Raw genomic sequence first — 25513 nt, forward strand, 5'->3', positions numbered from 1 at the left:
TTCCCGTGCCTTCTCTTCTCTATCAATTAAGAACACCACTTGTCGCCATATCATTGTTCCACGTGCCATGCCATGGCAGCATTCCAATATTCCACGTGTACGCTTTTTCACCACTAATACAATTACAAATGAAGTTGCTCAGGTAAATGGACAATGAGTACTAAAGAGTACTAAAGCTACAAGTACTTTACTTGATATGGAGACAATGTGATGGTAGCATATCAGGCCCCAGGATGCTTTTCTTGGTACTTGGATGTATTAAGTTGCACGTGCAACGCTGTAGGCGTTGGCTGAGTTGGTTGGGTGAGTGGTTTCCCACACGGGAGACCTATGATTGATTCCTCTCATCAACAGCCTCCTCAGTCAGAACTCGTCGCACCGGGCTTGCCTAGTGCGGTTTACATCTCTTGCGTGATTTGCGAGCTATTACATAGTGATCAGGTTACCTAGTGTGGAGTGTGCACCGAAAAGTATGATTCCTTATCTTTTGTATGATTCCTTAGTTTTTAAATTCTTGTTATTATTTTGAATGTCTCATATTATTTAGGAGCATATCTACTAAAAATGCTCCAAAACAGTAGGAGACTTATTCAAAATAATAATTACTAGAAATGCTCCTAAATTTGATGGATATCACACGAGTTAATTACTGGAGGAAAGCTCCATTCAGTTAAGCCAATTTTAACGAGACGCAGTTAAAATAATACAAAGAAAGTTAAACTTCGTTTAAGTGGTATGGCATTTAATTATCACTTAAATTTACTAGTATAAAAAGCATATGGTAGAAGTTTGATTTTGTTTCAGGAGGTTCCTGTTAGTGTATTACATCAATCCAGGAATAACTTGAAGAGCTCTCCTAATAATATTTACAATAATTATTATATCTATTGACAAAATGAAGGATAGATGACAAAAACCATCAAATTACTCTTGTAGTCAACGAGATGGCTAATCACTTCTACATTTAAAGTGAAAACTCTCTAAACCCTGTAGAAGCAAGTTCCAATTTGGTACCCATATTTCAATACTAACGATAAAATGTGTACAATCACTTTTACATTTGGAGGATTGACAACTTTAGAATACACTTTATACATCAATATTATCACTATACTATGGTTACATCAATTATGAGAACATGGACAGGCAAATAAATTAATTTTTCTTCTTCTTATGTTTAATAGGATATTAAAAATGTCTAACTAGACAGTAATGACACAACATATTTTTTATTGAAAGAGACACAATATTACTTAAAACTGAATTTCATAATTTTAGGGGTAGATCGGTAGGATGTATTAGGAAAAATAATATATGTATTAGTTTTGGTATTATTGATCAATTATTTGTTAGTGTTTTTCAACCTATGTGTAACTAATACTTGTAATAGTTATACACCATATTCAATTATATATAGCAAACCATGACATTAGCAATATCATATTTTTTAATACATGGATAAACATATATAAAGACATAACAGATTTAATACATCAAATCAAACAAATCAATAAAAAAAAAATCTCAATATAACTAATCACAGCTTACACCATGTCAAACGACCCCTCATTTAAAGTAGTAATAAATTAGGTATAGCATTGGGGTTGCGGTAGAATTGACGAGATTCCTGTACCCTTAATTAAAAATCTCGAATTTAAATCATAAAATTTAAAAAATTCCTAATAATGACGGCTTAATTAAAAGAAGTTAGATATAGAAAGAGCTTTATTATCAAATGGATATTCTACAGAATACAATACCATATTGGGGCATATGTGTTAGGCCTCAATTGGAAAGATTTCACGAGTTCGCAAATCTCTTTGCCACACCTTTTCTCCACTTTCTCCAGAAGAAAACTATATAAGCAAATGAATCATATTTATCATCGCCGACTATCTCACGCACCGAAATCTTACGTGCAAACCACGTCCCAATCATCACTCTTACCTTGTGGGACCCATGTCATTCTGAAGCACACCTCCCTCATTCGTGCTTCAGACTATCTGCCATTGAATTCAGAAAAAAATTGCCCTAGTCATCTGCGAAACTCCTCTCTCCTTTTTCCCTTATCTATATCCAGCATCATGAACCACCGTTTCCGATTCCGATCACCTCCTTCGATCTCCCTCCGATTATCTTCCAATCGGCGGAGCTGCTGCTGTATTCTCTGTAAAATCGTCGTCCTCTATCCGATCTGCCACTCGCGATTTTCTAATTCGTAAGGTGAGATTAGTTCACTCGATAGCTCTAGATCTTTCCTTTTTGATTCGTATAAACAATTTTTTTCCTATTTGTATTATGTATATTGTATTTCAGATTTTGTGTTTGGTTTTTTTAGGGTTAATATGGAACCTATGGACATCGTTGGTAAAAATAAGGAGGATGCTTCGCTTCCCAAAGGTTATTTTCTTCCCTTCTCCCTATATTCCATGTTCTATTTTGTTTTTGCATGTTTGCGCCTCGATTAAGCTACTAAATATACCTACCACTTCCCACCATCACTGGTATTGCGTAACTGTGTCTACCAAAGCTTGGACAAGTGGAAAGAAATCACCTAGTGTTTTTTTATTATCGCTATAATTTGAACCTGAGACCTCCTGGTTTTCCACCGACTTCATTGACCACTAGGCCGCACCCTTGGGTGCAAAGTTTCTTTTTCACTTTTGTATACCTAACTTGAAGAAAGGACAATTGTTGAGTATTGGAATGCAACGGCTCCGAATTGTGCACAGACTAGTTTGCAATTTGGCATAGTTTGTAATTGAAGAGATTTTGAGTGGATGAATATGATGTAATCGCGCAAGGGTTGATGATTAAGTCCTTTTTTGGAAGGTATTAGGTTATGCCAATTTAGTTGCTTGCCTTTGCGACTTTTATGATTCAGGGAGGGGAGGTTTTCTTCTGAAATCTAAGAGATGCATTTAATACACTTTATGGAGCACGCATTGACTTGCAATGACTGAAGTAGTTGTCATGTATAGGCCTCTCTGTGACCTACGGTGGCAAGTAAATGCTATAAATTTGGAACAGCACATGCATGTTGATGTCACTGCTTTGCCTCAGATTTGTTTGTACGAAATTTATTGAGTTCCCTTTTGACTAAAAGTTAGAAGTATTAGGTGAGAAGAATTGTATAATAGCTGGAATTTTCTATATTTCCCTTAGGATAATATTAGCACTATTGAGATATTAGAAAACTGGGTGATCAGTCCTTCTCCATATGTGGACGAGTGTTGTAGCTGGAATAGAGGGTTTGCCTTGTTTTCCCAAAGGTTGTTGGAGAAAATCTTCTCAGATGAATGGTTGCTAAACATTGGATAAAGTGTCTCCAGTGGTTTGGGTTTCCGTGTCGTAGTTGAATATGGAGTTGAGAAATTGGGTTGAGCAGCGAACACTTTCTAAAGTATATGATCAGTTTGATAACTTATTGGTTCTTGTATGTTTCAATTTCTCTAGGTTTTCTTATTATATGATGTGAAAAATTACTGAAGTTCCGTCACATATTCTCTCTCCCCCCCCCTCTCTCTCTCTTTCTCTCTCTCTCTCTCTTTGTGGTACAGTATGCTAATGATGAGATTGATGATCTCAATTGAAAACAATGGTATTATAGGAATTATTGTTGCCTCTGCGTTCGCCTTATACTCTGAAGCTCATTTAGTTTTTGGCAGAAGTTCGTTATTTAAGGAGGTCTCAATGTGTTTGGTTGTTGCTTTACTTCTATAATTGATATATTGTTTGGCTATCTGATACTGCTGTTATTTCTTTTCAGCAACTATGACAAAAATTATTAAGGAGATGTTGCCCCCAGATGTCCGTGTTGCTCGGGATACTCAGGATCTTTTGATTGAATGTTGTGTTGGTGAGTTGATTTAGTTTCCGGGTTCAGTTTTGAAGTTTGGTGATATGTCATTGCTATTGTTAGTGGTGTTTGCGTATAATAGCAGCTGATTTTCTGTATAAATTTAAGGGAATATGTAACATGACTAGAATTAATATTTCCAGTGTAGGATTATGGATCTAAAGGGAAAGTGAGTCTAAAAGCTGTCGAGTCAAATAATGTATGGTGAGTTGTAGTAAGAACTAAGAAGAGTATGGTACAAGTGCATGGTAGTGACTAATGTGCATAAAACATGTTTAAGACATTATGTAGGTTAATATATTAAAATAAGCTGATAAATTAACACATTTGAAGCTTATTATAAGAGAATTTGTGATAACATGTCTCTACTACTTGAACAGGATTGAGGTCCCTTCTCCTTCCTGTTTGTCCCTCTATAGATAGTTGAATGTTATCTAACAGTCAAAAGAAAAGAAAAACAGATAATTGAGTGTTATCTATTCACATACCACGATTAGATAACAAAATAATTGATTCAATTAGTATATGAAGCATCATTGTACTGGGGTTCTCTTTTTTAATTTGCATTAATTTTTGGTACTCTCTGATCTTCTGCAGAGTTCATTAATCTTATCTCATCTGAATCAAATGAAGTTTGTAATAGAGAAGAGAGACGAACAATTGCACCAGAACATGTACTCAAGGCTTTGGAGGTACTAGCCTTATCTTGCAGTTCATCTTTTATGTTCTTCTTCTTTATGTTGATTTTGTTTTGCAATTTTCTGCAGCATATCACTTTGCCATTTGAAACTTAGTTTAACTTTGAGGTGATAGTAGACCGGGAAGGACACCAACTGTAAATTTTGTTCTCCGCCTTCAAGTTTTCGTCTGAGGTTATATTGGGCCAGATATATGATCTGATGCAAATGTTCTTTCATGATTTAGACTGATCCACATTTATGGTGAAATCTTTTTTTATTTTATATAGGTCTCAAGGAACAAATATTCACCACCTTATCCAAAAAGGACTAAACAACTCATTATGAAGATCAACTGAACCAGTTTTATGTTGTTCAGTATTCTTACAGTTATTTTTGTGACCAAACAAGAGTGTTTGATCAATTTGTATCTTTATAGGTTACCTCTTAATCATAAGCATATGAAAAGGCATCTTTACAATGAGAGTGATAATTAATGACCCGATTTGCTAATCATAACATGCTGATAATTATTTGCAGTTGACATACGCATTAACAACTTATATTAATTAACGATTTCTCAGGTTCTTGGCTTTGGGGAATATATTGAAGAAGTTTATGCTGCATACGAACAACACAGGCTAGAGACCATGGTAACTGCTCATTTCTATATCTTCTTGCATTAGTTTGACCTGTTATGCTTCAATGACTTCCTGTTGTATAGCTAGATTTACCTATGGACAAAAAAAAGAAGCTAGACTTATCCATCTATTGAGCCACTGTCTCTTTTCATTTTCATGGAACTGTCATCTTAGCACCCCCCCCCCCCCCCCCCCCCCTAAAAAAAATTCAGTCTCATCCTCACCCTCGCTCCATGAACCCATGCATGTGGTTTACCCAAGTAAAGTAGCTTTTCAAAAAAAAAAAAAAAAAAGCAAAGAGTCTGATAAATGCATTGCCTTCTGCTGTATCTTCAACCACAGGACACGGTTAGATCAGGGAGGTGCAGCAATGGCGCTGCAATGACTGAAGAAGAAGCACTAGCTGAGCAACAGAGGATGTTTGCTGAGGCACGTGCAAGGATGAATGGCAGTGCTACTGTTCCCGCAAAACAGCCTGATTTAGAAGAAGCACTAGCTGAGCAACAAAGAATGTATGCTGAGGCACATGCAGGGATGAACGGCGGTGTTACAGTTCCCTCGAAACAGCCTGATTCAGAAGCGGACCAAGACTTGACTAGTTAATTTTAGGACTTCTTTGTTTGTTCTGTAGGCAAGCACCTTTGACTAATTTCTATAAGTGGTTTCTATTATCTTTATGTACAAAAAGCTCCTGTCCCGTGTGCTAGTTATGTGAACTCTCCTTCAATTTGTACTTGTCTTCATATATTGTGTGTAATTAATGAGCAGAATGATCTACATTCTTCAAGTGCTTTCAGTGTTAGTCGCTATGGCGAGAGTCTGCTCTCTGTCACTATAAAGGCCCTTCAACTTAGTCACTGCCCCAAGGAGCAAAATGTGGTCAATTTCTTTGGGGTGTGCATTTCCAATTCCACCCAAATAAAACTAAATTGTCAACTTGTGGGAAAAAATGGTGAATGTGATCATTATTTAATTGGTCATTGTTGAATTAGTGATCCCATTCAGTATTGAGAAAAGAGAATACACCTCCCAATCTGTTTGATTTAGCCCCAAAATCAGTTTGCTGTTGTTGAGCAATGAATTTTACACCTCAGTGAAAGAGGATAAGGAAACAGTGAATCCTAAAAGCCAACTTCAGCTTTATATCAGTGTTGCAGGTTCTTGATTAGTAGCATTATGTTTCATGTCTTTTGTCGGGGTTGAAGATAGAATCTGAGTGCTTGCTCGAGCTGAATCCAACATCATCACTGGCTGTCCTTTGGGTTTGGATTCAGGTTTATCACAAGCAGCAAACATGAGGCAGAACATTGCGTTGGGAGGATTTCTACTGTAAACAGTGACTGATCCTTGGTTCTCTTCCTCTGTGATTTCGGTGACCACTTGCTCATTTTTTCAAAAAGCCATTTAAGTTCCTATACAGTGATGGTCATGTCAATTACGAGGTAAATACTTATATATCTCTTAAGACAACACTAAATCCTAAAGTAGTAAAAATGGTAAGTAACCTACTATTAGGGGTCGTTTCCATTGAAGGCAAGTTATGTTGAGATTAGTTATGTTGGAATTAGTTATACTAAGATTAGTTATGCTAGAATTATTTATCCCGGTATTATTTCTTATTCGTTGTTTGGTAAATTGTATTAATCTTGGGATTGTCAATTTTACTGCTTTATCATGTGATAACGTATCTTGGGATACTATTCCACCCTCTGGCATGCATGTTATTTCGATACTATTTAGTCCAGGCATTACTTATCCCAGGAGTAACCAAACAAGAAATAAGGCAGTACTAAAATTTTATCCCAGGGTTATTTTTGTTTATCCATCGTCCGAAACGACCCCTTACAGTTTAAACTACATTGATATCAAAATAATCTTTACATTGTCAATGCATAAAATTTAGATCATTCTCTGAAGAGAAAAAATAAACTGTTCAAGTCAATAAAGAGCTAGTCAAGTTACTCCTTTTGCACCATACCCCAAAAGAAAGTGAAATAACATATCCTGTGTCTCCCTGAGATTCCTTTCTTTATGTACAATTTTTCTCTTTCTCTGTTGCATTTCTCCCCCCACCCACCTTATAGGCCCTGCATTTCATTCCTAATTTCTATTAAAGTTGGTGGGGTAACTATGCTTTCCCTTTGTCAGATTCCTATATCTACAAAGTAGTAGAAGCAAAACATTAAGGAAAGAAAGTAGAAATCCCTTCAAAAGAACATAACAGAATCTCTACACCCATCAGCTCCTATTCTCCTACACAAAAACACTTAACAGGTTCCTAGTCTTTTTTTCCCTCCCTTTCTTAGATGAAGTAATGAAGACAATACCATCTATTTCCTGGTCCTAACGATGCTGGTATTATCTGTCTGGCTACTGTCATTGTTACTGATCTATTGTCTATTTTCATCTTCTTGAGCCGAGTGTCTATCGGGAACAACCTCTCTACTCTTCCGGGTAAGGGTAAGGTCTGCGTACACACTATCCTCCCCATACCCCACTTGTGGGATTTCACTGGTTTTGTTGTTGTTAGTGTTGTTGTTGTTGTTGCTGTTAGACGAAGACAAACATGGCTAAGAGTTTTCAAGACCTGTCCTCCAAGAGGCAGTTTCACTGGACAACCAAAATCAGCAATGAAGAAGCAGAAGTAGAAGAATATCCATCCCTAATTCCCTCTTCAAACAAAAACATAACTTCAAAAGCAGTAAAGGTATCTCCTTTGAAGGCCCCTGAAGTCTCAAGGACCAACTCCAAGTCTTCATCTTTAAACAGTATCCATGGCAACAAGGCAGATGACAAGAAGTTAAATCAAGAATCAGCTACAGCAGCTTCATCAGCATCTGTTACAACAACAAGAAGGAAGCTGCAAACTGTAACAGTGGCCAGGCTAAAGTCTGTCCTAATAGCAATTGGCAGAAACAGGATACACATCCAACAAGGTCTTGGAACAAGAGTTATAGGCACCCTTTTCGGCCACAGGCGCGGACACGTACATTTTGCATTTCAGAAAGATCCCAATTCAAAACCAGCTTTCTTGATTGAGCTTGCCACTCCTATAAGTGTACTAGTCCAAGAAATGGCATCAGGCTTAGTTAGAATAGCATTGGAATGTGACAAGGAAGAAGAAAAAAAGGTGGCAAGACTGATAGATGAGCCTAAATGGAAAACTTACTGTAACGGAAAGAAGTGTGGTTATGCAACAAGACGGGAATGTGGGCCGAAAGAATTGCAGATACTTAAAGCTGTGGAGCCAATTTCAACAGGTGCTGGTGTTTTGCCAGGGAATGAAGATGGGGGTGCTGATTTTGGTGATATTATGTATATGAGGGCTAAGTTTGAGAGAGTTGTTGGCTCTAGAGATTCAGAGGCATTTTATATGATGAATCCTGATAGAAATGGAGCTCCTGAACTTAGTTTCTACTTGCTCAGAGTCTAAGCAGTCAGAGGAAGTTCCCAATTAGTTTTGCTTTCTCTTTTCTTTAGGAAAGTTAAACTGAAATATAATCCTTTCTTGATCTAACTTCCAAAGACATGGAGGTCTAGCCATGTCCAATGTTTTTAGTATTTTTCCTTTTTGTTTTTTCATCTTGTTTTGAAGAAAATCTGGTTAGAGAATGGTATATGGTTAATGGTATACTGTATTTTTTTCTCTTTTGGATGGTATGGAACATTGTATTATTGCTATTACCAAAGTATACTTCCCATTTCAATTGAAGAATTTAGTTTTTATACATTCACAAATGACAATGTAAAAAATAATTGTGCTAGGTCAGTTAAGTGATAAGCTAATAATCGTCCATAAAAAGTGAGACTAGTAACATGGAAAATGAGGCAAGTTATACAAACAAGTTAAAATATAATAATGAGGCAAGTTACATAAACAAGTTAAAATATGCTAATTGCATAAATATTCTTTACACTTACACTATCAGCGTAAATAAGTTGCATCCTCAATTGATTGGTTTGCTACATGATAAATAACCCTCCTTCCCTCACTTATCAGCTTGTATGAATGCTTTAGAAGTGTCATCTGTTCATTGTTTTTGTTCTCTAATCCTCTGTTTGATGCCATATCCTTTGGTTTCATTAACTTGTTGCTCATCAACAGTTGACATTATCCTACTACTTTCATTTCTCAGATTGCTGTCTGGTAGGGGTGAAGTTGAAATTCTTGAATCTTGTCAACATTATTGATACTGAGTACTTCCTCCCGTCCAAGTTTACTTGTCTACTATTGATTTGACACACCCCTTAAGAAATAATAAATAACATGATAATTGTATACGGTGAAATCAGGTGCCCCCGATTTTGTGGGCTCGAAGGTTCATATCGAGGAACAGAAGGCTCGCGTCGAGGAATAGACTCACCATGGACCAAGTTCGAGCCCGAGGACGGAGTACGAGGCTCGAAGAACTAAGTGTTCGAGGAACATCGGAGCCTAATATGACCAGCCTCGAGATAATGCCGTTATGGATTTGTAACAGAGTGGAGTAAGATTCCTGCCACGTTCCCAAGATCGTGGCGTAAATTCCCGGAATAGATTTGTACGAATCCGTACTAGGCGGTTAGACGGCTGTCCCAATAAGATTCTTTACTGTAAATAGAAATGTACCTTATTTAGGGTTCCCCTATTATATAAAGGGGACCCCAATCATTTGTAAACGATGACCAATCATTTGGCAAAGAATATACTCTCTTACTTTTTGGCTCATATTCCGTCAGAATCATCTCTTTACTTAATTGTTCTTGCTTTATTGTTCTTAACCAACCTCGAGGCTACCTTAGCTCGAGGTCGAGACTGTCTCGCACGCTGGTTTGTTCTACTTGTTTCTTTCATTTACACACTAGTTTTCTTGGTTATTAATTAGTATTGCTTTAAAACCATAAATCTTATTTAATTGTTACTCGTATTTTCGAGGTAAACAGTTTGGCGCCTACCGTGGGGATAAAGATAATAGTGATTATTTCAGTACTGATTCTGATAACACACGTTATTTTCACACTTGTTCTTGACAAGAGTTTTTGTTTTCAAGATAAAACATGTCAAACTCGCAAAACGCACCCGTACACGGCGATGAGGGTCTCGGATTTCATGGAGAAAACAACAATATAGGGGTCAGTGTGCCACCGATTAAACCTGGGGAAGCGCCAAATGGGGAACCATTCGATGTTAGTTCGCACATTGCTTTGGATGCAGATTTAGGCGCAGACCCCGGAGGAAGTGTACGCAGGGAAGCCCGATCTGGTGGCCAAGGAACACAGGGTATAGGAGACGGGGGAGTCAGCCTCCAAGTAATATTCGAAATGCTACAAGCTCAACAGGTCGCTATCGCTCAGCTTTAGAGTCAACACAAAACTCCAAGTGTAGTCGAACCAGAAAACACTCGACGTACTAAGCCGATACCGGAAAGATCAAACGGTAATGGCTCGGGGACTGACCCCATGATTATGAGGATGCTCGAGGAACTCAACCAAGAGAATCGAGTCCGGGGAGAAGAAGATTGAAGATAATGACAAGAAATCTGAGACTTATAACTCCCGTGTTGATCAAATACCGGGGGCACCCCCGGTCTTGAAAGGTTTGGATGCCAAAAAGTTCATACAAAAGCTATTCCCTCAGAGTGCGGCTCCGAAGCCCATTCCTAAAAAGTTTCGCATGCCCGATATACCTACAACGGGACAAGCGACCCTAATGAACATATTACCTCATACACTTGCGGGGTTAAAGGAAACAACTTCGATGATGATGAGATCGAATCAGTATTGTTGAAAAAATTTGGGGAAACCTTGTCGAAAGGAGCCATGATTTGGTACCACAACTTGCCCCCGAACTCTATCGATTCGTTTTCTATGTTAGCAGACGCCTTCGTGAAAGCGCATGCCGAGGCCATAAAGGTGGCCACAAGGAAATCAGACATTTTTAAGATAAGACAGAGGAACGACGAGATGTTAAAGGAGTTTATGTCCCGGTTTCAAATGGAGCGAATGGAATTACCACCGGTCTCGGATGACTGGGCAGTACATGCTTTTATGCAGGGTTTGAACGAGCGGAGTTCGATTGCAGCATGACAATTAAAGCAGAATCTGATCGAGTACCCAGCTGTGACGTGGTCAGACGTACATAATCGTTACCAATCAAAGATCAGGGTCGAGGACGACCAGTTGGGAGCCCCCTCGGGTTCAATTCATCCTAATAGATTGGCAGCTAAGCCCTTGAGGGATACGGACAGGGAATCAAGGTCAGACAAGGAACGGTATCAGCCATATGTCGATCGGAGAAACAACGGTTCGGGGCGTAATGCTCCTCGGAAACAACGGTTCGGGGCGTAATGCTCCTCGGAACGATCGGAGAAATGATCGAGGTCAAAACTCTCGGGGACTCATGAGTAAGAATGGTTTTGATAAACATACAAACCCTATGGAAGCACCTCGATTGTAGGAGTATAATTTCAGCGTAGATCCATCGGGGATCGTGTCGGCTATTGGAAGAATCAAAGACACCAGGTGGCCCAAGCCTATACAAACCGATCCTTCTCAAAGGAATCCTAACATGATGTGTAAGTATCATGGCACACATGGCCATAGAACCGAAGACTGCAGGCAGCTGAGGGAGGAGGTAGCTCGGTTGTTTAACGAGGGCCATCTTCGAGAATTTCTCAGTGATCGAGCTAAGAACCACTTCAGGGAAAGAGATGCAAACAAAAAAAAATGAGCAGGAAGAACCGCAACACGTAATTCATATGATCGTTGGCGGTGTCGATGTTCCACAAGAGCCTATATTCAAACGCACCAAGGTGTCGATCACCAGAGAAAAATGGACTCGGAGCTATGTGCCCGAAGGCGTCCTATCATTCAATGACGAGGAAGCGGAAGGCATATCTCAGCCGCACAATGACGCCCTGGTAATTTCCATTTTGTTAAATAAAATTCAAGTTAAACGTGTTTTAGTGGATCCAGGTAGCTCAGCAAACATAATCAGATTGAGGGTCGTAGAGCAGCTCAGCCTTCAGGACCAAATTGTACCAGCATCCCGAGTCCTAAATGTCTTCAACATGGCAAGCAAACCAACAAAGGGGGAGATAATCCTACCAGTGAACGTGGTCGGGACCATCCAAGGTGAAAGCCGTACAAAGGTTAATGGGTCGATTTATTTCAAGTTCATCGGATCGAAGCCATAGATTCTTTTCCTTGCTCAAAAAGAAAAAGGATTTCGCATGGACCCGGAATGCCAGCAAGCATTGGAAGATTTAAAGCAATATTTATCGAGCCCACCTCTTCTTCACACTCCGAAGGTAGACGAAAAGCTTTACTTGTATTTGGCAGTGTCCGAGATAGCGGTAAGTGGGGTACTGGTTCGAGAAGAGCAAGGTACGCAATTCCCTGTTTATTATGCAAGTCGAACTCTAGGGATGCTGAAACTAGATATCCACACTTATAAAAATTGGCACTTGAATTAATAAGCGCATCTAGAAAGTTAAAGCCATATTTTCAGTGTCATCCCATATGCGTGTTGACCATTTATCCCCTTCGAAATGTTTTGCATAAGCCGAACTATTGGGCCGGCTGGCCAAATGGGCCGTCGAACTTGGCGGGTACGATATCGAATATCAACCCCGAACGACCATCAAGTCTCAAATCTTAGATGACTTCGTAGCCGATTTTACGCCGACCCTCGTACTCGAAGTGGAGAAAGAACTTCTGCTAAAATCGGGTACATCATCGGGGGTATGGACCCTTTTCACGGACGGAGCCTCGAATGTGAAAGGGTCCGGGCTTGGCATTATTTTGAAGCCACCAACAAGTAGTATTATTAGACAATCTATCAAAACTTCTATGTTGAGTAATAACGAGGCCGAGTATGAGGCCATGATTTCAGGAGCTAGCTAAAAGCTTGGGGGCAGAAGTCATTAAAGCCAAGTGCGATTCTCTGTAGGTAGTGAACCAAGTAAACAAAAGTTTTGAAATTCGAGAGGATAGGATGCAAAGATACTTGGATAAAATACAGGTAACCCTGCATCGCTTCAAGGAATGGACCCTAGATCATGTGCCCCGAGAGAACAACGAGGCCGATGCACTTGCCAACTTGGGGTCATCAGTAGAAGATGATATTGTTCTGGGGCCTATCATCCAATTATCGAGGTCAGTAGTCGAAGAAGGTCATGCCGAGATAAATTCTACGAGTTTGACTTGGTATTAGAGGAATAAGTATATCGATTATTTGAAAAATGGAAAGCTCCCATCGGATCATAAAGAGTCAAGGGCTCTACGAACCAAGGTTGCTAGGTTCACATTGGATGAAGATGGAACATTGTACATGAGGTCTTTCGATGGACCATTGCCGATATGTTTAGGGCCGGGGGATACCGATTATGTTCTACGAGAAATACACGAAGGCACTTGTGGAAATCACTCTGGCGCCGAGTCTTTGATTCGCAAAATTATTAGAGCAGGGTATTACTGGGATAGCATGGAAAAAGACACTAAGGAGTTTGTTAAAAAGTGTGATAAATGTCAAAGGTTCGCTCGAATGATTCACCAGACCGGAGAGAAACTACACTCAGTCTTATCCCCGTGGCCTTTCATGAAATGGGGAATGGACATAGTCGGCCCTCTGCCAACGGCCCCAGGTAAAGCTAAATTCATACTGTTTATGATTGACTACTTTTCTAAATGGGTGGAAGCACAGGTCTTCGAGAAGGTCAGAGAAAAAGAAGTTATTGACTTCATCTGGGACCACATCATATGTCGATTCGGGATACCCGCTGAGATCGTATGTAACAATGGAAAGCAATTCGTCGGCAACAAGGTAATGGAGTTCCTCGAAGCACACAAAACAAAAAGGATATTATCAACACCGTACCACCCAACCGGGAACGGACAAGCTGAGTCAACAAAAAAAAACTATCATTCAAAACCTAAAGAAAAGGTTGGACGATGCAAAAGGAAAATGGAGAGAAGTTCTACCCGAGGTCCTATGGGCATATCTAACGACATCGAAGTCCAGCACGGGGGTTACTCCGTTATCTTTAGTATATGGCTCCGAGGCCTTAAACCCAGTCGAGGTCAGAGAACCCAGCGCCAGGTTTCGACATGCATCGGAGGAGTCAAATCACGAGGCTATGAATACTATCCTCGAGCTATTAGATGAAAAACGAGAAGCTGCATTTGTTCGGATGGCGGCGCAGAAACAAAGAATAGAGAGATATTATAATAGAAAGACTAACCTTCGACACTTCGGAATCGGGGACTTAGTTCTACGGAAGGTCACCCTCAATACTCGAGACCCGAATGAAGGGAAACTGGGTCCGAACTGGGAAGGACCGTACCGAGTTATCGGAATTGTCAGTAAAGGATCTTACAAACTTGGCACGATGGGAGGCGAACAACTGCCGAACAATTGGAATGCATCACTACTCAAACGATACTACTGCTAAGGTATGAGTTTCTCTTTTTGTCCATTCGAATTTAAAGCTAACCCATTGCAGGTGTTCGATCGAAGACATCGAGGGCACCTTTTTACACGAAGACCTTAGGTTTTAAAGCACGCATTGCAATTTTTTTCCCTTAGATCGGATTTGTCCCAAATGCGTTTTACCTGCGAGGTTTTTAACGAGGCAACAACTGTGTGCTACCAAATCGGACACAAAACACATGCTAAGGCATAAAGAAATTTTCACTAAGTCTTTTAGCCGAAAAGAGGGAAAAATTGTAGCCATCTCAGAGGCCGAATTGGCCCAACTTAAAGAGCCTAAGGGCCAATATAAAAGAGCCTAAGGGCCGAAGCATGCAGAGTTTGAGACCTTACTCTCACTCAACTCGGACTCAAGAATCCCATCATCCCGAGCTCGCATCAAATCGACTTGAGCACAACTCGATGATTAACAAAAACCTTAAGAGGTTCTATTATAAGTTCAAAGATCGCCCATTGATTACTAAGAAACCTAAGGGTTTATTATATTTTGAATCCGAGCTAGTGCCCCCTTGATCATTAGAGTTATAACATCAAAAATTTTCACAAATGAAGGCGAAGCAGAATTCAATATAAGTCGAAGATGAAGCAAAGGGAACTCTTTATATTTATAAAGGGTATTTACAATGCCCATAAAGGGCCTTATACAAAAAAACAAGAACAAAAAGAACCTAATCTACTTTGGGAGTTGTACCCTCGGGAACCACATCCTTGGGAGCCGTATCCTCGGGAGCTGCACCCTCGGGAGCCACATCTTTAATAGCCGCATCTTCGGGAACCTCCTCCTCGGGGACTCCATCTTCATCTCCCCCAGTCTCAGAACCACTAACAACATCTTCATCATCGGAAGAGACGAGAAACCTGGCATCGGTTTCCAGCGCCTTTGCTTGGCTATCTCTTCAGTGAGGTCGAACCCTCGGGCATGGATTTCTTCGAGGGTCTCTCTCCGGGATTGGCACTTGGCCAAATCATTACTCCATTTTTCCCGGTCAGCCGAAGACTTCTTGAGCTCGGCCTCACATTGGCTCAGTTCAGCCCTGAACTTGATGATGGCCTACACAAAAACAAAGAGATATCAGTCAAGAGAAGGGGAGAAGAAAAAATTACAACAAATAAAAGTTAGTGTTTACCCCAGAGAAGAGACGATGAGCCTCTTCGAAGAGGGTGGATGCGTGTCATTAAGGTCGTCGGCATCATCGACCCCAGTGAAACAATCCTGAAAAGGATCTTCTTCGAGGACCTTTCTCCGGTCGGGCGTTCGCAGAGCTCGAGCGTCCTTTATCGCCTCCTCAGAGTAAGATGATAGAGAAGGGGAGTGACCTATTGTCACGGCCCCGAGCTCCTCACTCGGGGCGCTCTGATTAGCTTCGGGGTTCTCGGCACTTGTACCATCCGGTGTACTTGTTGAAGGTGGGGGAATGATCTCGACCTTAGGGGACTCGAGGGCTTTGCCCGAGTCTTTCTTTGGAGTTCCCTCACCACGAGGCAAGGTCTCTAGTTCGAAGGGCTTGGCAGCCTCGACCGGTTTCTTAGTTCGGGGCACCAGCGCTGATTCTTCGACCTCATTTTCTTTATCGTCCAGAAATTGGAGGAGCAAATCTACGTCCACATGAATGAGTTTCCTCCCTGGCTTTCGAATAGGGGCCCTCTCATCCTGGGAGTCTTCGGGCTACGAAGCCCTTTTTCTCTTGTTGTCTTTCCCCGATTTTGGAATCGAGGACTCGGTCTCTTCCCCGGGCGGGGCTGGTCTCATTTCAGAGACAACTCCAATACCCGCGTAGATAAGCGTAAGTGTGGAAAACATCTCCAGTAAAAGGAAAGCATCAGAAAACCTGGGAGAAGAACTAACCGTGGTGCTTGGCCTCCCATTTGCCCCTCGACAAGTCACGCCATTTGCGCTCATCATACGAGGAGGTTGAAGCTAATTTTTGGACCCAGTGCTCAAGGTCGGGGATCGCATGGGGCATCCAAGCAACAACTACAAAAAAGGTAAAGGCATTACGAAACTCGGAAGCGGAATATGAGAGGGTATTTAGAAAAGGACTTCACTTACGTTTGAAGTTCCATTTCTCCGGGAATGGCATTTTTTCCCTAGGGATGACGTCCGAGGTCCTCACTCTGACGAACCGGCTCATCCAGCCTCGGTCTTTATCCTCGTCGTTACTAGCAAAGAAAGCTTTTTTTTATCGATGTTGAAGCTTGATCAGACCTCGAAACAGCTGAGGCCGATACAGCCGAATGAGATGGTTGAGGGTAAACTCTAATCCCTCGGCCTTGCTGGAGAAATAGCGCTCCATAATCATGATGCGCCAAAAGGAGGGATGGATCTGTCCGAGAGTAACCTCGTACCTTTTTCAAAAGTCAATCACTACTGATCAAGGGGACCCAGTGTGAAGGGGTAAATGTAAACACTTAAGAATCCCTCCACGCGAGTGGTGATGCCCTCCTCGGGGTTGGGGATCTGTACCATGACCTCGTCTCCCTAGCCACAGTCCTTCTTCATGGCCTTGAGATGCTTCTTCAATATCGAACTAATGTATTGAGATACGTGTTCGCATCGGCCTGGGATATTGGGGGGATTTTCAACGTTGAAATCTTTCTTTATCACACAGGGGCCGGGAATGATCTCGTGAAGGGCCGGCGCCACAAGTTTGGCCGGCCGGGAAGAGGAAGAAGAAGCCTTCTCTTTTCGAGGAACTATTTTTGAGGTTTTTTCCATTATTTTAAGTTAAAAGATGCGGAAGGTGGCGGAGCTTGGCGTTTTCCGGCACTTAAAGGGCGGCGGAAGCATGTGGTGAGAGAAAGAGATGAAGAGAAGAAGGGATCAGAGAGAATGCAATGAAGAAGTAAAGTTCTTAATTCAAAAAGGGAGTCCCGTATTTATAGATAAGCGGCGACGGTTCGGTGGCACTAGTGGCCAACCATTACTGGCAAGCATTTAATGTTTTGGGGAAGCGAACCGACGGGACGTTTCGGTCACTTCGAGCGCCTACGTCACGGGAATGGCGTCATCATCAGAGACTCCGGAAAATCGAGGTTCAAATCGTTTCTTATCATTTTACTCTAAGAAATGCGGGGACTATCTGTATACGGTGAAATCAGGTGCCCCCGATTTTGTGGGCTCGAAGGTTCATATCGAGGAACAGAAGGCTCGCGTCGAGGAATAGACTCACTGTGGACCGAGTTCGAGCCTGAGGACGAAGTACGAGGCTCGAAGAACTAAGTGTTCGAGGAACATCTGAGTCTAACATGACCAGCCTCGAGATAATGCCGTTATGGATTTGTAACAGAATGAGTAAGATTCCTGCCACGTCCCCAAGATCGTGGCGTAAATCCCGGAATAGATTTGTACGAATCCGTACTAGGCGATTAGACGGTTGTCCTAGTAAGATTCTTTACTGTAAATAGAAATGTACCTTATTTAGGGTTCCCCTATTACATAAAGGGGGACCCCAATCATTTGTAAATGATGATTAATCATTTGGCAAAGAATATACTCTCTTACTTTTTGGCTCATATTCCGTCAGAATCATCTCTTTACTTAATTGTTCTTGCTTTATTGTTCTTAACCAACCTCGAGGCCACCTTAGCTCGAGGTCGAGACTGTCTCGCACGCTGGTTTGATTCTACTTGTTTCTTTCATTTACACGCTAGTTTTCTTGGTTATTAATTAGTATTGAACTAAATTACATATCTTTAAAACCATAAATCAAATTTAATTGTTACTCATATTTTCGAAGTAAACAATAATTTTACTATATCATCCATAATTATTATTACTAGAAAACTAACTTAACTATTATTAATCCAAAATGATAAGGGTAAAATAAGTATAAGATGATAAATTATCTATTGATTTTTTTAAACTGATAAGTAAAAGTGGACATCTATTTTTAGTGTAGTATAACAACAACAACAACAACAACAACAACAACAACAACAACAAAAAACCCAACGTAATCTCATAAGTGGGGTCTGGGGAGGGTAGTGCGTACGTAGACCATACCACTACCTTATCAAGGTAGAGTGATTTTTTCCGATAGACTCTCGGTTCATTTTTAATATAGTGGACAAGTAAATTTAAACGGAAGGAGTCTTTAGCATACTGCTCATGTCTGCTTTCTATGGTCGTTAGAAAAATTATTTGATGACTTCAGTTGCTTCTGAACAGGTGAGAATAACATCTAAATCTTACTCTAGATTTTATGTCTATGTGGAAAATGTGTAATAGGGGTCCTATGTTTGTCCTCTTGTGGGAAATTGAACCATGGTCATCATTGAAACTCCCAATCAGCTAATGTTTGATGCTTTTCTTCTTTTCTTGACTGCTTTTTAACAAAGTTTAAAGCTTTAGTTTCTTTTCCTAGCAACTTGCTTAATGTAGTACTCCTATTATGTGAAATTTCTGCATCTCATACAAAGGGAATAAATGTTTCAATCATTGATAATGGTGCGTATCTTTGGTGTGGATTAAATCGAAGTAACATGAGAATACCAATAAAATGAACTGCGTTATTTTTAATCATACAAATCCTCAAAAGTAAAATCAAATTTTCTTGCCACAGGTGATGTGCTGCAAAATTTAGTTTTATCTTTTCATTAATGAATACGCTAAAACCCTCTTAAACTATTATATTTTTGTCAGTTATAAATTTAAATTATCCGGTATCCCAAAATCCCCTTTAACTGTTTTCCCTATATATTAAAAAATCCTTCGTCAATTTTTTAATGAAATATGTAAAGTTAACTCGCCAGAAGGCGCGTGTGAGATGAAATTATACTAAAATGGCTCCAATTGACTGTATCTAATGGTTAATTACTATTACCCTCTTTAAAAAAAAATTATTCTTTCTATTTTCTTTTTATTCTACCTTCTTCCTCCTTTTTTTTAAATCTTTCTTCTTCCTTTCTTCTTATGGGTTTCATTTGAAAAAAAATCTTTCTCTTATTTCTTCTAAATTTTTTTTTTTTCATTTAGGTCTTCTTCTTTCAACACTATTTAGTCCACCAAAAGCCCATAATCTTTACCAAACCCTAATTTTTTATTATCCCAATCCTTGTATTAAACTAAAATTCCCAGTGAAAACGAAAGTTAATGGAAAATCCAATGTTTAATGGGGAAATTTATGATTGAGACATGGTGTAGCCATTATGGAGGAGATGGAAGATTTTTTTTTTTTTTTTTAAACAAATAACCATGTGTTTCCCTCCACTCTCTTTCTTTGATTTTAACCCCCAAACATTTACCCATTTAATTATTTTTATTATTAGTTAAAATTCTTAATTAAATTGGTATTTAAATTTGGCTGAGTAAATAGAAGGGTGTACCACTCGCACCACTAAAAATTCGACGAGGGTTTTTTAATATATAGGGGTATATAGTTAAGGAGGGTTTTGGGAACACGTGATAGTTTAAGTATATAATTGATAAGAACATGATAGTTTAAGAAGGTTTCGAGATATTCACTCTTTCATTATTGTAAATATTTAAATTCCAGAAATAGGATCTTGAAAGAATACAATAAATAAATAAAAAATTTGAGAAATAAGATAATGCTTTAAAGAGCTTGTTAAAGAGCTTATTAGAGAAGGTTAAACGCCAAAAAGGAAAAATAAGAAAGGGGCTGGTGATGCATGATACAATTCCAACTTAATTATGAGAAAAAATAGGCTAGTTTGGCCATCATCCAGAACAGGGGCGGAGACAGAATAAGAAGAAGAAGAAGCGGAGTTATGAGTTTGATCGAACCCAGTAGCTTTTGCTTAGTAATGTATTTTGTGAGAGAAAATTCATTAAAAATGTACAAATATTAAATTTAGAATCCAGTCATTAAGCCGTTAAAGTTATAGTTTTATTACAGAACCCATAAGGTTGAAGTCTAGTTCCGCCTCCTGTCTAGAGGGTTTTTTTTAATTTTATTTTTGTATTTTAACTATTAGCCATCATTAGTCCCCTAGTTTCTTGGCTTTGTTATTCATTTCTTTATTCTTTGTTTTTTTTTTATATAAAGTGCAAAAAGATAAGGTAGGGGCACATGTCGAGTACAACATTCAAATGAAGAGATCAGGTTAAGATTACATTCACAATAATCAAAGTCTTTCTTTGATCATGTTCTTATCATTATTAAAATATTCATTTTTTTTTATTTTTTTTGTACCAGGCATTGGTTGCTGCTGTACTTAACTAATAAATGCTTATTAAGGATAACTTCATAAACTACTGAAAAATCCTTTTTTGCAGTGTGTGCCATCTTCCTTGTTGCAGGCATTAGATATCTAACATTCACGGATTTGACTAATTCAGATGCACTTTAAGTAGATCCATTAAGTGAGGCGGGATAAAACGCTCGTTATCGATAGATTTTCTATTTTCATGGCATCTCGAGATATCTGATTAAAGATAGAGCGATTTCAACTATTCTATCATGCTCGTTGATGATAGTATGTGCAATATATTGATATCTAATTGGTATATTAATTTATTAAAGGTTTGTGATCCCACCCCGATTACACCTATATACATTGATTCCGCGGCTGCCGAAACTGAAAACATAGAGAAAGAGGACAAAGAAAATACAAAAGAAAATCCGAGGAGGTCCTAACAGCTGGCAGGTATATATAGAAAATGCAACAAATCCACCATCACCTATACTAAGTGGGACTCAAAAGAGATTTTAAATTTGTTATATTTGTTTCTGTCTGCTAGTGACGCTTCATTTAGTAGTTAAAGGACAGTGCATTTGTAATAATGATTATACTACAAATGTAGGATGCTCTTCCCTAGACCGTACTTGAACGTAGCATGCTCTGTGCACCGGGCTACTTTTTTTCGATTATATTGAGTTCCAGTAGAAGACATAGATATACTTGCACCTACTGCCTTCTAAAATATAATATTAGATAGGTATAAAGAGAAAACGTCTATATGAAGACCATTTTTCTGGAACATTTAAGAAGTTAAACACATATCTACACCTGGTGTTTACACCAAACCAATGAGCTACAAGGGAAATGTAGTAAGGGCCTACTTGTGGAGAAAATTACTAAATAGTCTACTTGTGTAATAGCCCAAAGCTAATATGAATAACTTAGCCAGCAGACAGATGAAAAAAATTATCAGAACACAACTTATAGGTGCAGAACTATTAGATCACTGATTCAGTTTACATAGTGAGCATCAGATGGCTGGTTTGAAATTAACCTCTCTTAGGATTAATGTGAGGAGAAAAGAAACAAAAAACAACTCAAATACAATTCTTCTACATAAAGATTCAATTACTTTCATTACAAGCCCACTCAGTAATAACCAACCCCTTTGATTTCTGCTTGTGATGGCTGCTGGGCTTCATTCCCATTCCCAAGGGAAACCAGACGACCTGCAAAGAGCCAGGGAATTAGGGTTCATAAAGGTTCTTCGTGGCAAATGAAACAAGTTCTATTGAAGTTTGCATGTTTCCTGGACCTATTCGCTGATATGGTTTTACGCATGATCACTATAGGCAAGGATAGAATACCATACCACCCATGCTTTAGAACAAAAAACCTTTTCTCCAGTAAAAATTATAGCACAACATGCTTTGGGAATAGAGATAGCGCCACCATTAGCGGTACCATGAGATTTCAGAAACAAATCCTTATTTGTCAAGGGGCATAACTTACTTTTCACTAACATATTAATGAATTCTAGGTTGTTTCAGAAGCCGATACAATATGCATCCATGGTTTGCTTTAAAGCCCTTCGAAATTGGCTTGTAATTCAAGTGTAGCCCCTAGGTTACTTTCACCCGAAGCTCATAAACTTGAGTTCTATGGGACATCTTCAAAATGCAAACTTAAAAGGGTGGTTATGATAGATGATGGAGAAAAGGGATCAACTAATAGTGCAATTTACAGACTCTGAAATGTTACTGCAGCAACTGACCCAGCCTTCAAAAGAAGCAGTTGCAGAGAGGGCCACACAAGCACGGTAACCTAACACTAGAATCCAGTATATACGTATATTCCACCTAGTATGTCCAAAGAAAATCTACATTCTACAATTTCAAGTCAAGGTGAAACATGTATATAGCCATTAGAAATCTTACTCATTTCTGATGGCAAAATGATTGCATACTGAAAAAACAAAATAAAAGCTATCCATAGGGCTGAAATTACCATTTCTTCGTACAGCAACCTCTCGTATGCGCCGCACAAGACCAGTGATAGGATCAGTGAAGATTTTTGATTCAAGGTTACCCTCCACATACAAGATTGAACTACAATGTGCAGTGCATCAAACTACTATCAGAAGATTAGCACATCATTTGACAAGAGCTGGAAGCAGAAGTATGAAACTACAGATTCAACAGAAAGTAAGCATTCAGTCAAAGATGCACACCAAACTTTCACCAGATGGCAAAATTCAGTCTATTTCTTTTCCTGGGAGGAAGTTGGTCCTCAAAATCAGCTGAAAATCTAGCAATTGTTTTATATATATATTTTTTTTAAATATTGTGTAATTTTATGACACTGACCCAGTTGTCAGGGATGTAGAATTTCACGTATGACATTTTTTTTGGGACTCTTATGATTTAGGGAAAAAATGAAAAGCAGTGAATAGGTCAATTGGTTTTTTCTGTTGATCTCTCATTCAAGGCTTAACCATGAAGCAGGCGCTTATAATGACTTCACAACAAAAAGGAATTAGAAGTGAGCTCTAGATTAACACAACCCCTATCAGGTTCAATTTTAAGCCAAAAAAAAAACAGAAAACCCTTAGAGAACACAGGAAATTACAAGAATATATGCAATCGCATGATCCATATTTAACTTTAAAAGTAAGGAGATGAAAGAAAAATGGAAGCATACCCTGGAACAATACTCTTCATGGCCATTTCCCCCAACCTCTCAGGATAGACTGAGACCCTGTGCCACTGAACTGCACACCTATTGGCATATTCTCTTGGCTCTTCATTATCAAATGGCCTCCTGTTGTTCCGAATCCCACCTGTTCCAAGGGATAGCAGAGTAACGGTCCTCCCACTCTTCAACTTCTTTTGTATTGGTGTCTGGCCAACTTGACCAACCAAGATTGCCTGTTCAGATTCAACAAAAAACATAAACCGACTTATATTCACGGGAAGCTAATATGACTATGATTTTTGCCTCTTATCTTTTTGCATTTGGTGGGATAGGAAGTAGGTACTGCAGTTGTACCAATTTCTCTGTCAAAACTGGCGAACCATAATCTTCACACGGCTAATTCAAACACAATTCAATCAATCAACCATGTCCTAATCCCAATTACAGTTAGGGGTTAGTTAGATGAATCATCTATATCCATTCGCTCTACTCGGATCTGTTTCATTCCAATACTAAATAATTCCGATCATAACCCCAAAGCAAAAAACAAACAGACAAATCCCCACTCAATCATCAAAATATTACAAGCATATAAACACCATAATATGTATGCATAAACTCTATTGGTGCATTTACATATCATAACATACATAGACACATAAACTACATTTGAACAGTCAGGATCGTGTCTGTATGAAGCAGAGTATGCAAAATAATGTTTTAATCTATTAAATGCCTACAAATATGCCTCAATCCCAAATTTTCTAAGAGATTGTAGGTTTTCTAAGACAACTTCCTTCCATGTGATTCTACGTCCGCATCGTCCCCTTTTAACACATTCACTCACCATGGTTTTGCACCTACAAACCGATGCATCTGGAAGTCCACTCAGGACATAACCAATCCATCTTAACCGACATTGACATTTAGAGCCACAAAGATTGGTAAATATCACCCCCAAACTCCCCTCCCCCAGTGTCCAACAGTCTTTTCCCACTTCCCTTGGTGTCTCGAATCCACAATCTCATGATTGGGGGGGGGGGGGGGGTCCTTTTGACTAAGCTATACCTCCTTGTCTATGGGGACACACAAGTTCATGCATGTACAGATAGGATCCTGTCTGTTTTGGTACATGCTATCCAAAGCAATCTCTTAATCAATTAATTGCAACTAACAGATGCATAAAGAGTGTAAATTTATCTCCATTTATCACAATCTGCCGTGTAACTACAAAGTGAATGTTCAACAATATACGTGCATATAAACCCCAATAGGTGTATGCACAAACCTTCTTACCGGTACATTTGCACATTATATCATACAAAGACATGAAAATTAATATATACATAAACAGTTAGGTTAAGAGTCCAAAATGACTGATAACGCGCAAACCAATGCCTTAATCTATGAATTTCAATTCTATTTATCAAAATTCACCTTGTAAATGCCAACTTCTAGACCATTCTCTAGGGGACGTTCAACGAATTTGCGTTCTTGATTAAAATCAGAAGCTGAAGGTGATGAAAATCCAGTTGATTCGGGTTCGGCGTCCGATGCGGACTCCAACTCAACGCGGTCAGAATCCGGAGAGGAGAAATCCTCTGTAGCTGAAGAGATTTTTGTGCAAAAAGAAGATAGTTGCGAAGCTTTAATGGATCTAGGGTTCGTCAGCATCGTGCGTAAAAGCTTTCTCGACAGTGAAGACGCCATTGATATCAATTTTTCTGCAGAAATGTGAATTTTCTCTGTCGTTAAACCCTTGTTCTGCTGGCTTAAACCCTTGAGGGCCGTTTGGTGGAAACTATTTAGGAAAAAATAAGTTCCAGTATATAACTTGGTATTTGGCTTTTTCTATTTTCAGGGTCACTACTAGTATAACTAATATCTCAATTCAAGTATTATTTTATACTTGATATAGTATTAATTAGCTAATACTGATATCAAGTACTATACTATTACAGTTTTTTTTTTTTTTTTTTTTTTAAAGCAAGTAGGATCCAGAAAAGTTTACTTTTCAAGTAATGATATG

At 39.2% G+C, this 25513-nt stretch overlaps 3 protein-coding genes across 3 annotated transcripts; 2 read left to right on the top strand and 1 right to left on the bottom strand.

Moving 5' to 3' along the window:
* The first annotated feature begins 1785 nt into the window (after positions 1-1785).
* Positions 1786-5964, top strand: LOC109243476 (protein Dr1 homolog). The gene is made up of 6 exons (XM_019410418.1): positions 1786-2223; positions 2339-2400; positions 3770-3859; positions 4457-4551; positions 5121-5189; positions 5520-5964. The coding sequence occupies exons 2-6, from the start codon at positions 2346-2348 to the stop codon at positions 5778-5780; spliced, it is 570 nt and encodes a 189-aa protein (XP_019265963.1). The 5' UTR covers positions 1786-2223; positions 2339-2345; the 3' UTR covers positions 5781-5964.
* Positions 5965-7249: 1285 nt separating this feature from the next.
* On the top strand, positions 7250-8826 carry LOC109243477 (protein MIZU-KUSSEI 1-like). The gene has a single exon (XM_019410419.1). It carries the CDS (start codon positions 7744-7746, stop codon positions 8608-8610), a length of 867 nt encoding a protein of 288 aa, XP_019265964.1. The 5' UTR covers positions 7250-7743; the 3' UTR covers positions 8611-8826.
* Positions 8827-21745: 12919 nt separating this feature from the next.
* Positions 21746-25337, bottom strand: LOC109243479 (single-stranded DNA-binding protein, mitochondrial). Its single transcript, XM_019410423.1, has 4 exons — positions 24922-25337; positions 23491-23717; positions 22798-22898; positions 21746-22019 (listed from the first exon to the last, which is right to left on the bottom strand). Exons 1-4 carry the CDS (start codon positions 25192-25194, stop codon positions 21940-21942), a joined length of 681 nt encoding a protein of 226 aa, XP_019265968.1. The 5' UTR covers positions 25195-25337; the 3' UTR covers positions 21746-21939.
* Between the last annotated feature and the right edge of the window lie 176 nt (positions 25338-25513).

The sequence above is a fragment of the Nicotiana attenuata genome, unplaced genomic scaffold (assembly GCF_001879085.1).
Source record: "Nicotiana attenuata strain UT unplaced genomic scaffold, NIATTr2, whole genome shotgun sequence".
Taxonomy (NCBI): domain Eukaryota; kingdom Viridiplantae; phylum Streptophyta; class Magnoliopsida; order Solanales; family Solanaceae; genus Nicotiana; species Nicotiana attenuata.

Bases quoted from the DNA above. Each gene is read 5' to 3' on its own strand.
- LOC109243476 (XM_019410418.1), top strand. From the start codon at position 2,346: ATGGAACCTATGGACATCGTTGGTAAAAATAAGGAGGATGCTTCGCTT. The intron at 2,401-3,769 runs GTTATTTTCTTC...ATTTCTTTTCAG, and splicing joins GGATGCTTCGCTTCCCAAAG to CAACTATGACAAAAATTATT. The intron at 5,190-5,519 runs GTAACTGCTCAT...CTTCAACCACAG, and splicing joins AACACAGGCTAGAGACCATG to GACACGGTTAGATCAGGGAG.
- LOC109243477 (XM_019410419.1), top strand. From the start codon at position 7,744: ATGGCTAAGAGTTTTCAAGACCTGTCCTCCAAGAGGCAGTTTCACTGG.
- LOC109243479 (XM_019410423.1), bottom strand. From the start codon at position 25,194: ATGGCGTCTTCACTGTCGAGAAAGCTTTTACGCACGATGCTGACGAAC. The intron at 23,718-24,921 runs GTGAATTTTGAT...GAATCTGAACAG, and splicing joins TAGAAGTTGGCATTTACAAG to GCAATCTTGGTTGGTCAAGT. The intron at 22,899-23,490 runs GTATGCTTCCAT...TGCACATTGTAG, and splicing joins ATGAAGAGTATTGTTCCAGG to TTCAATCTTGTATGTGGAGG.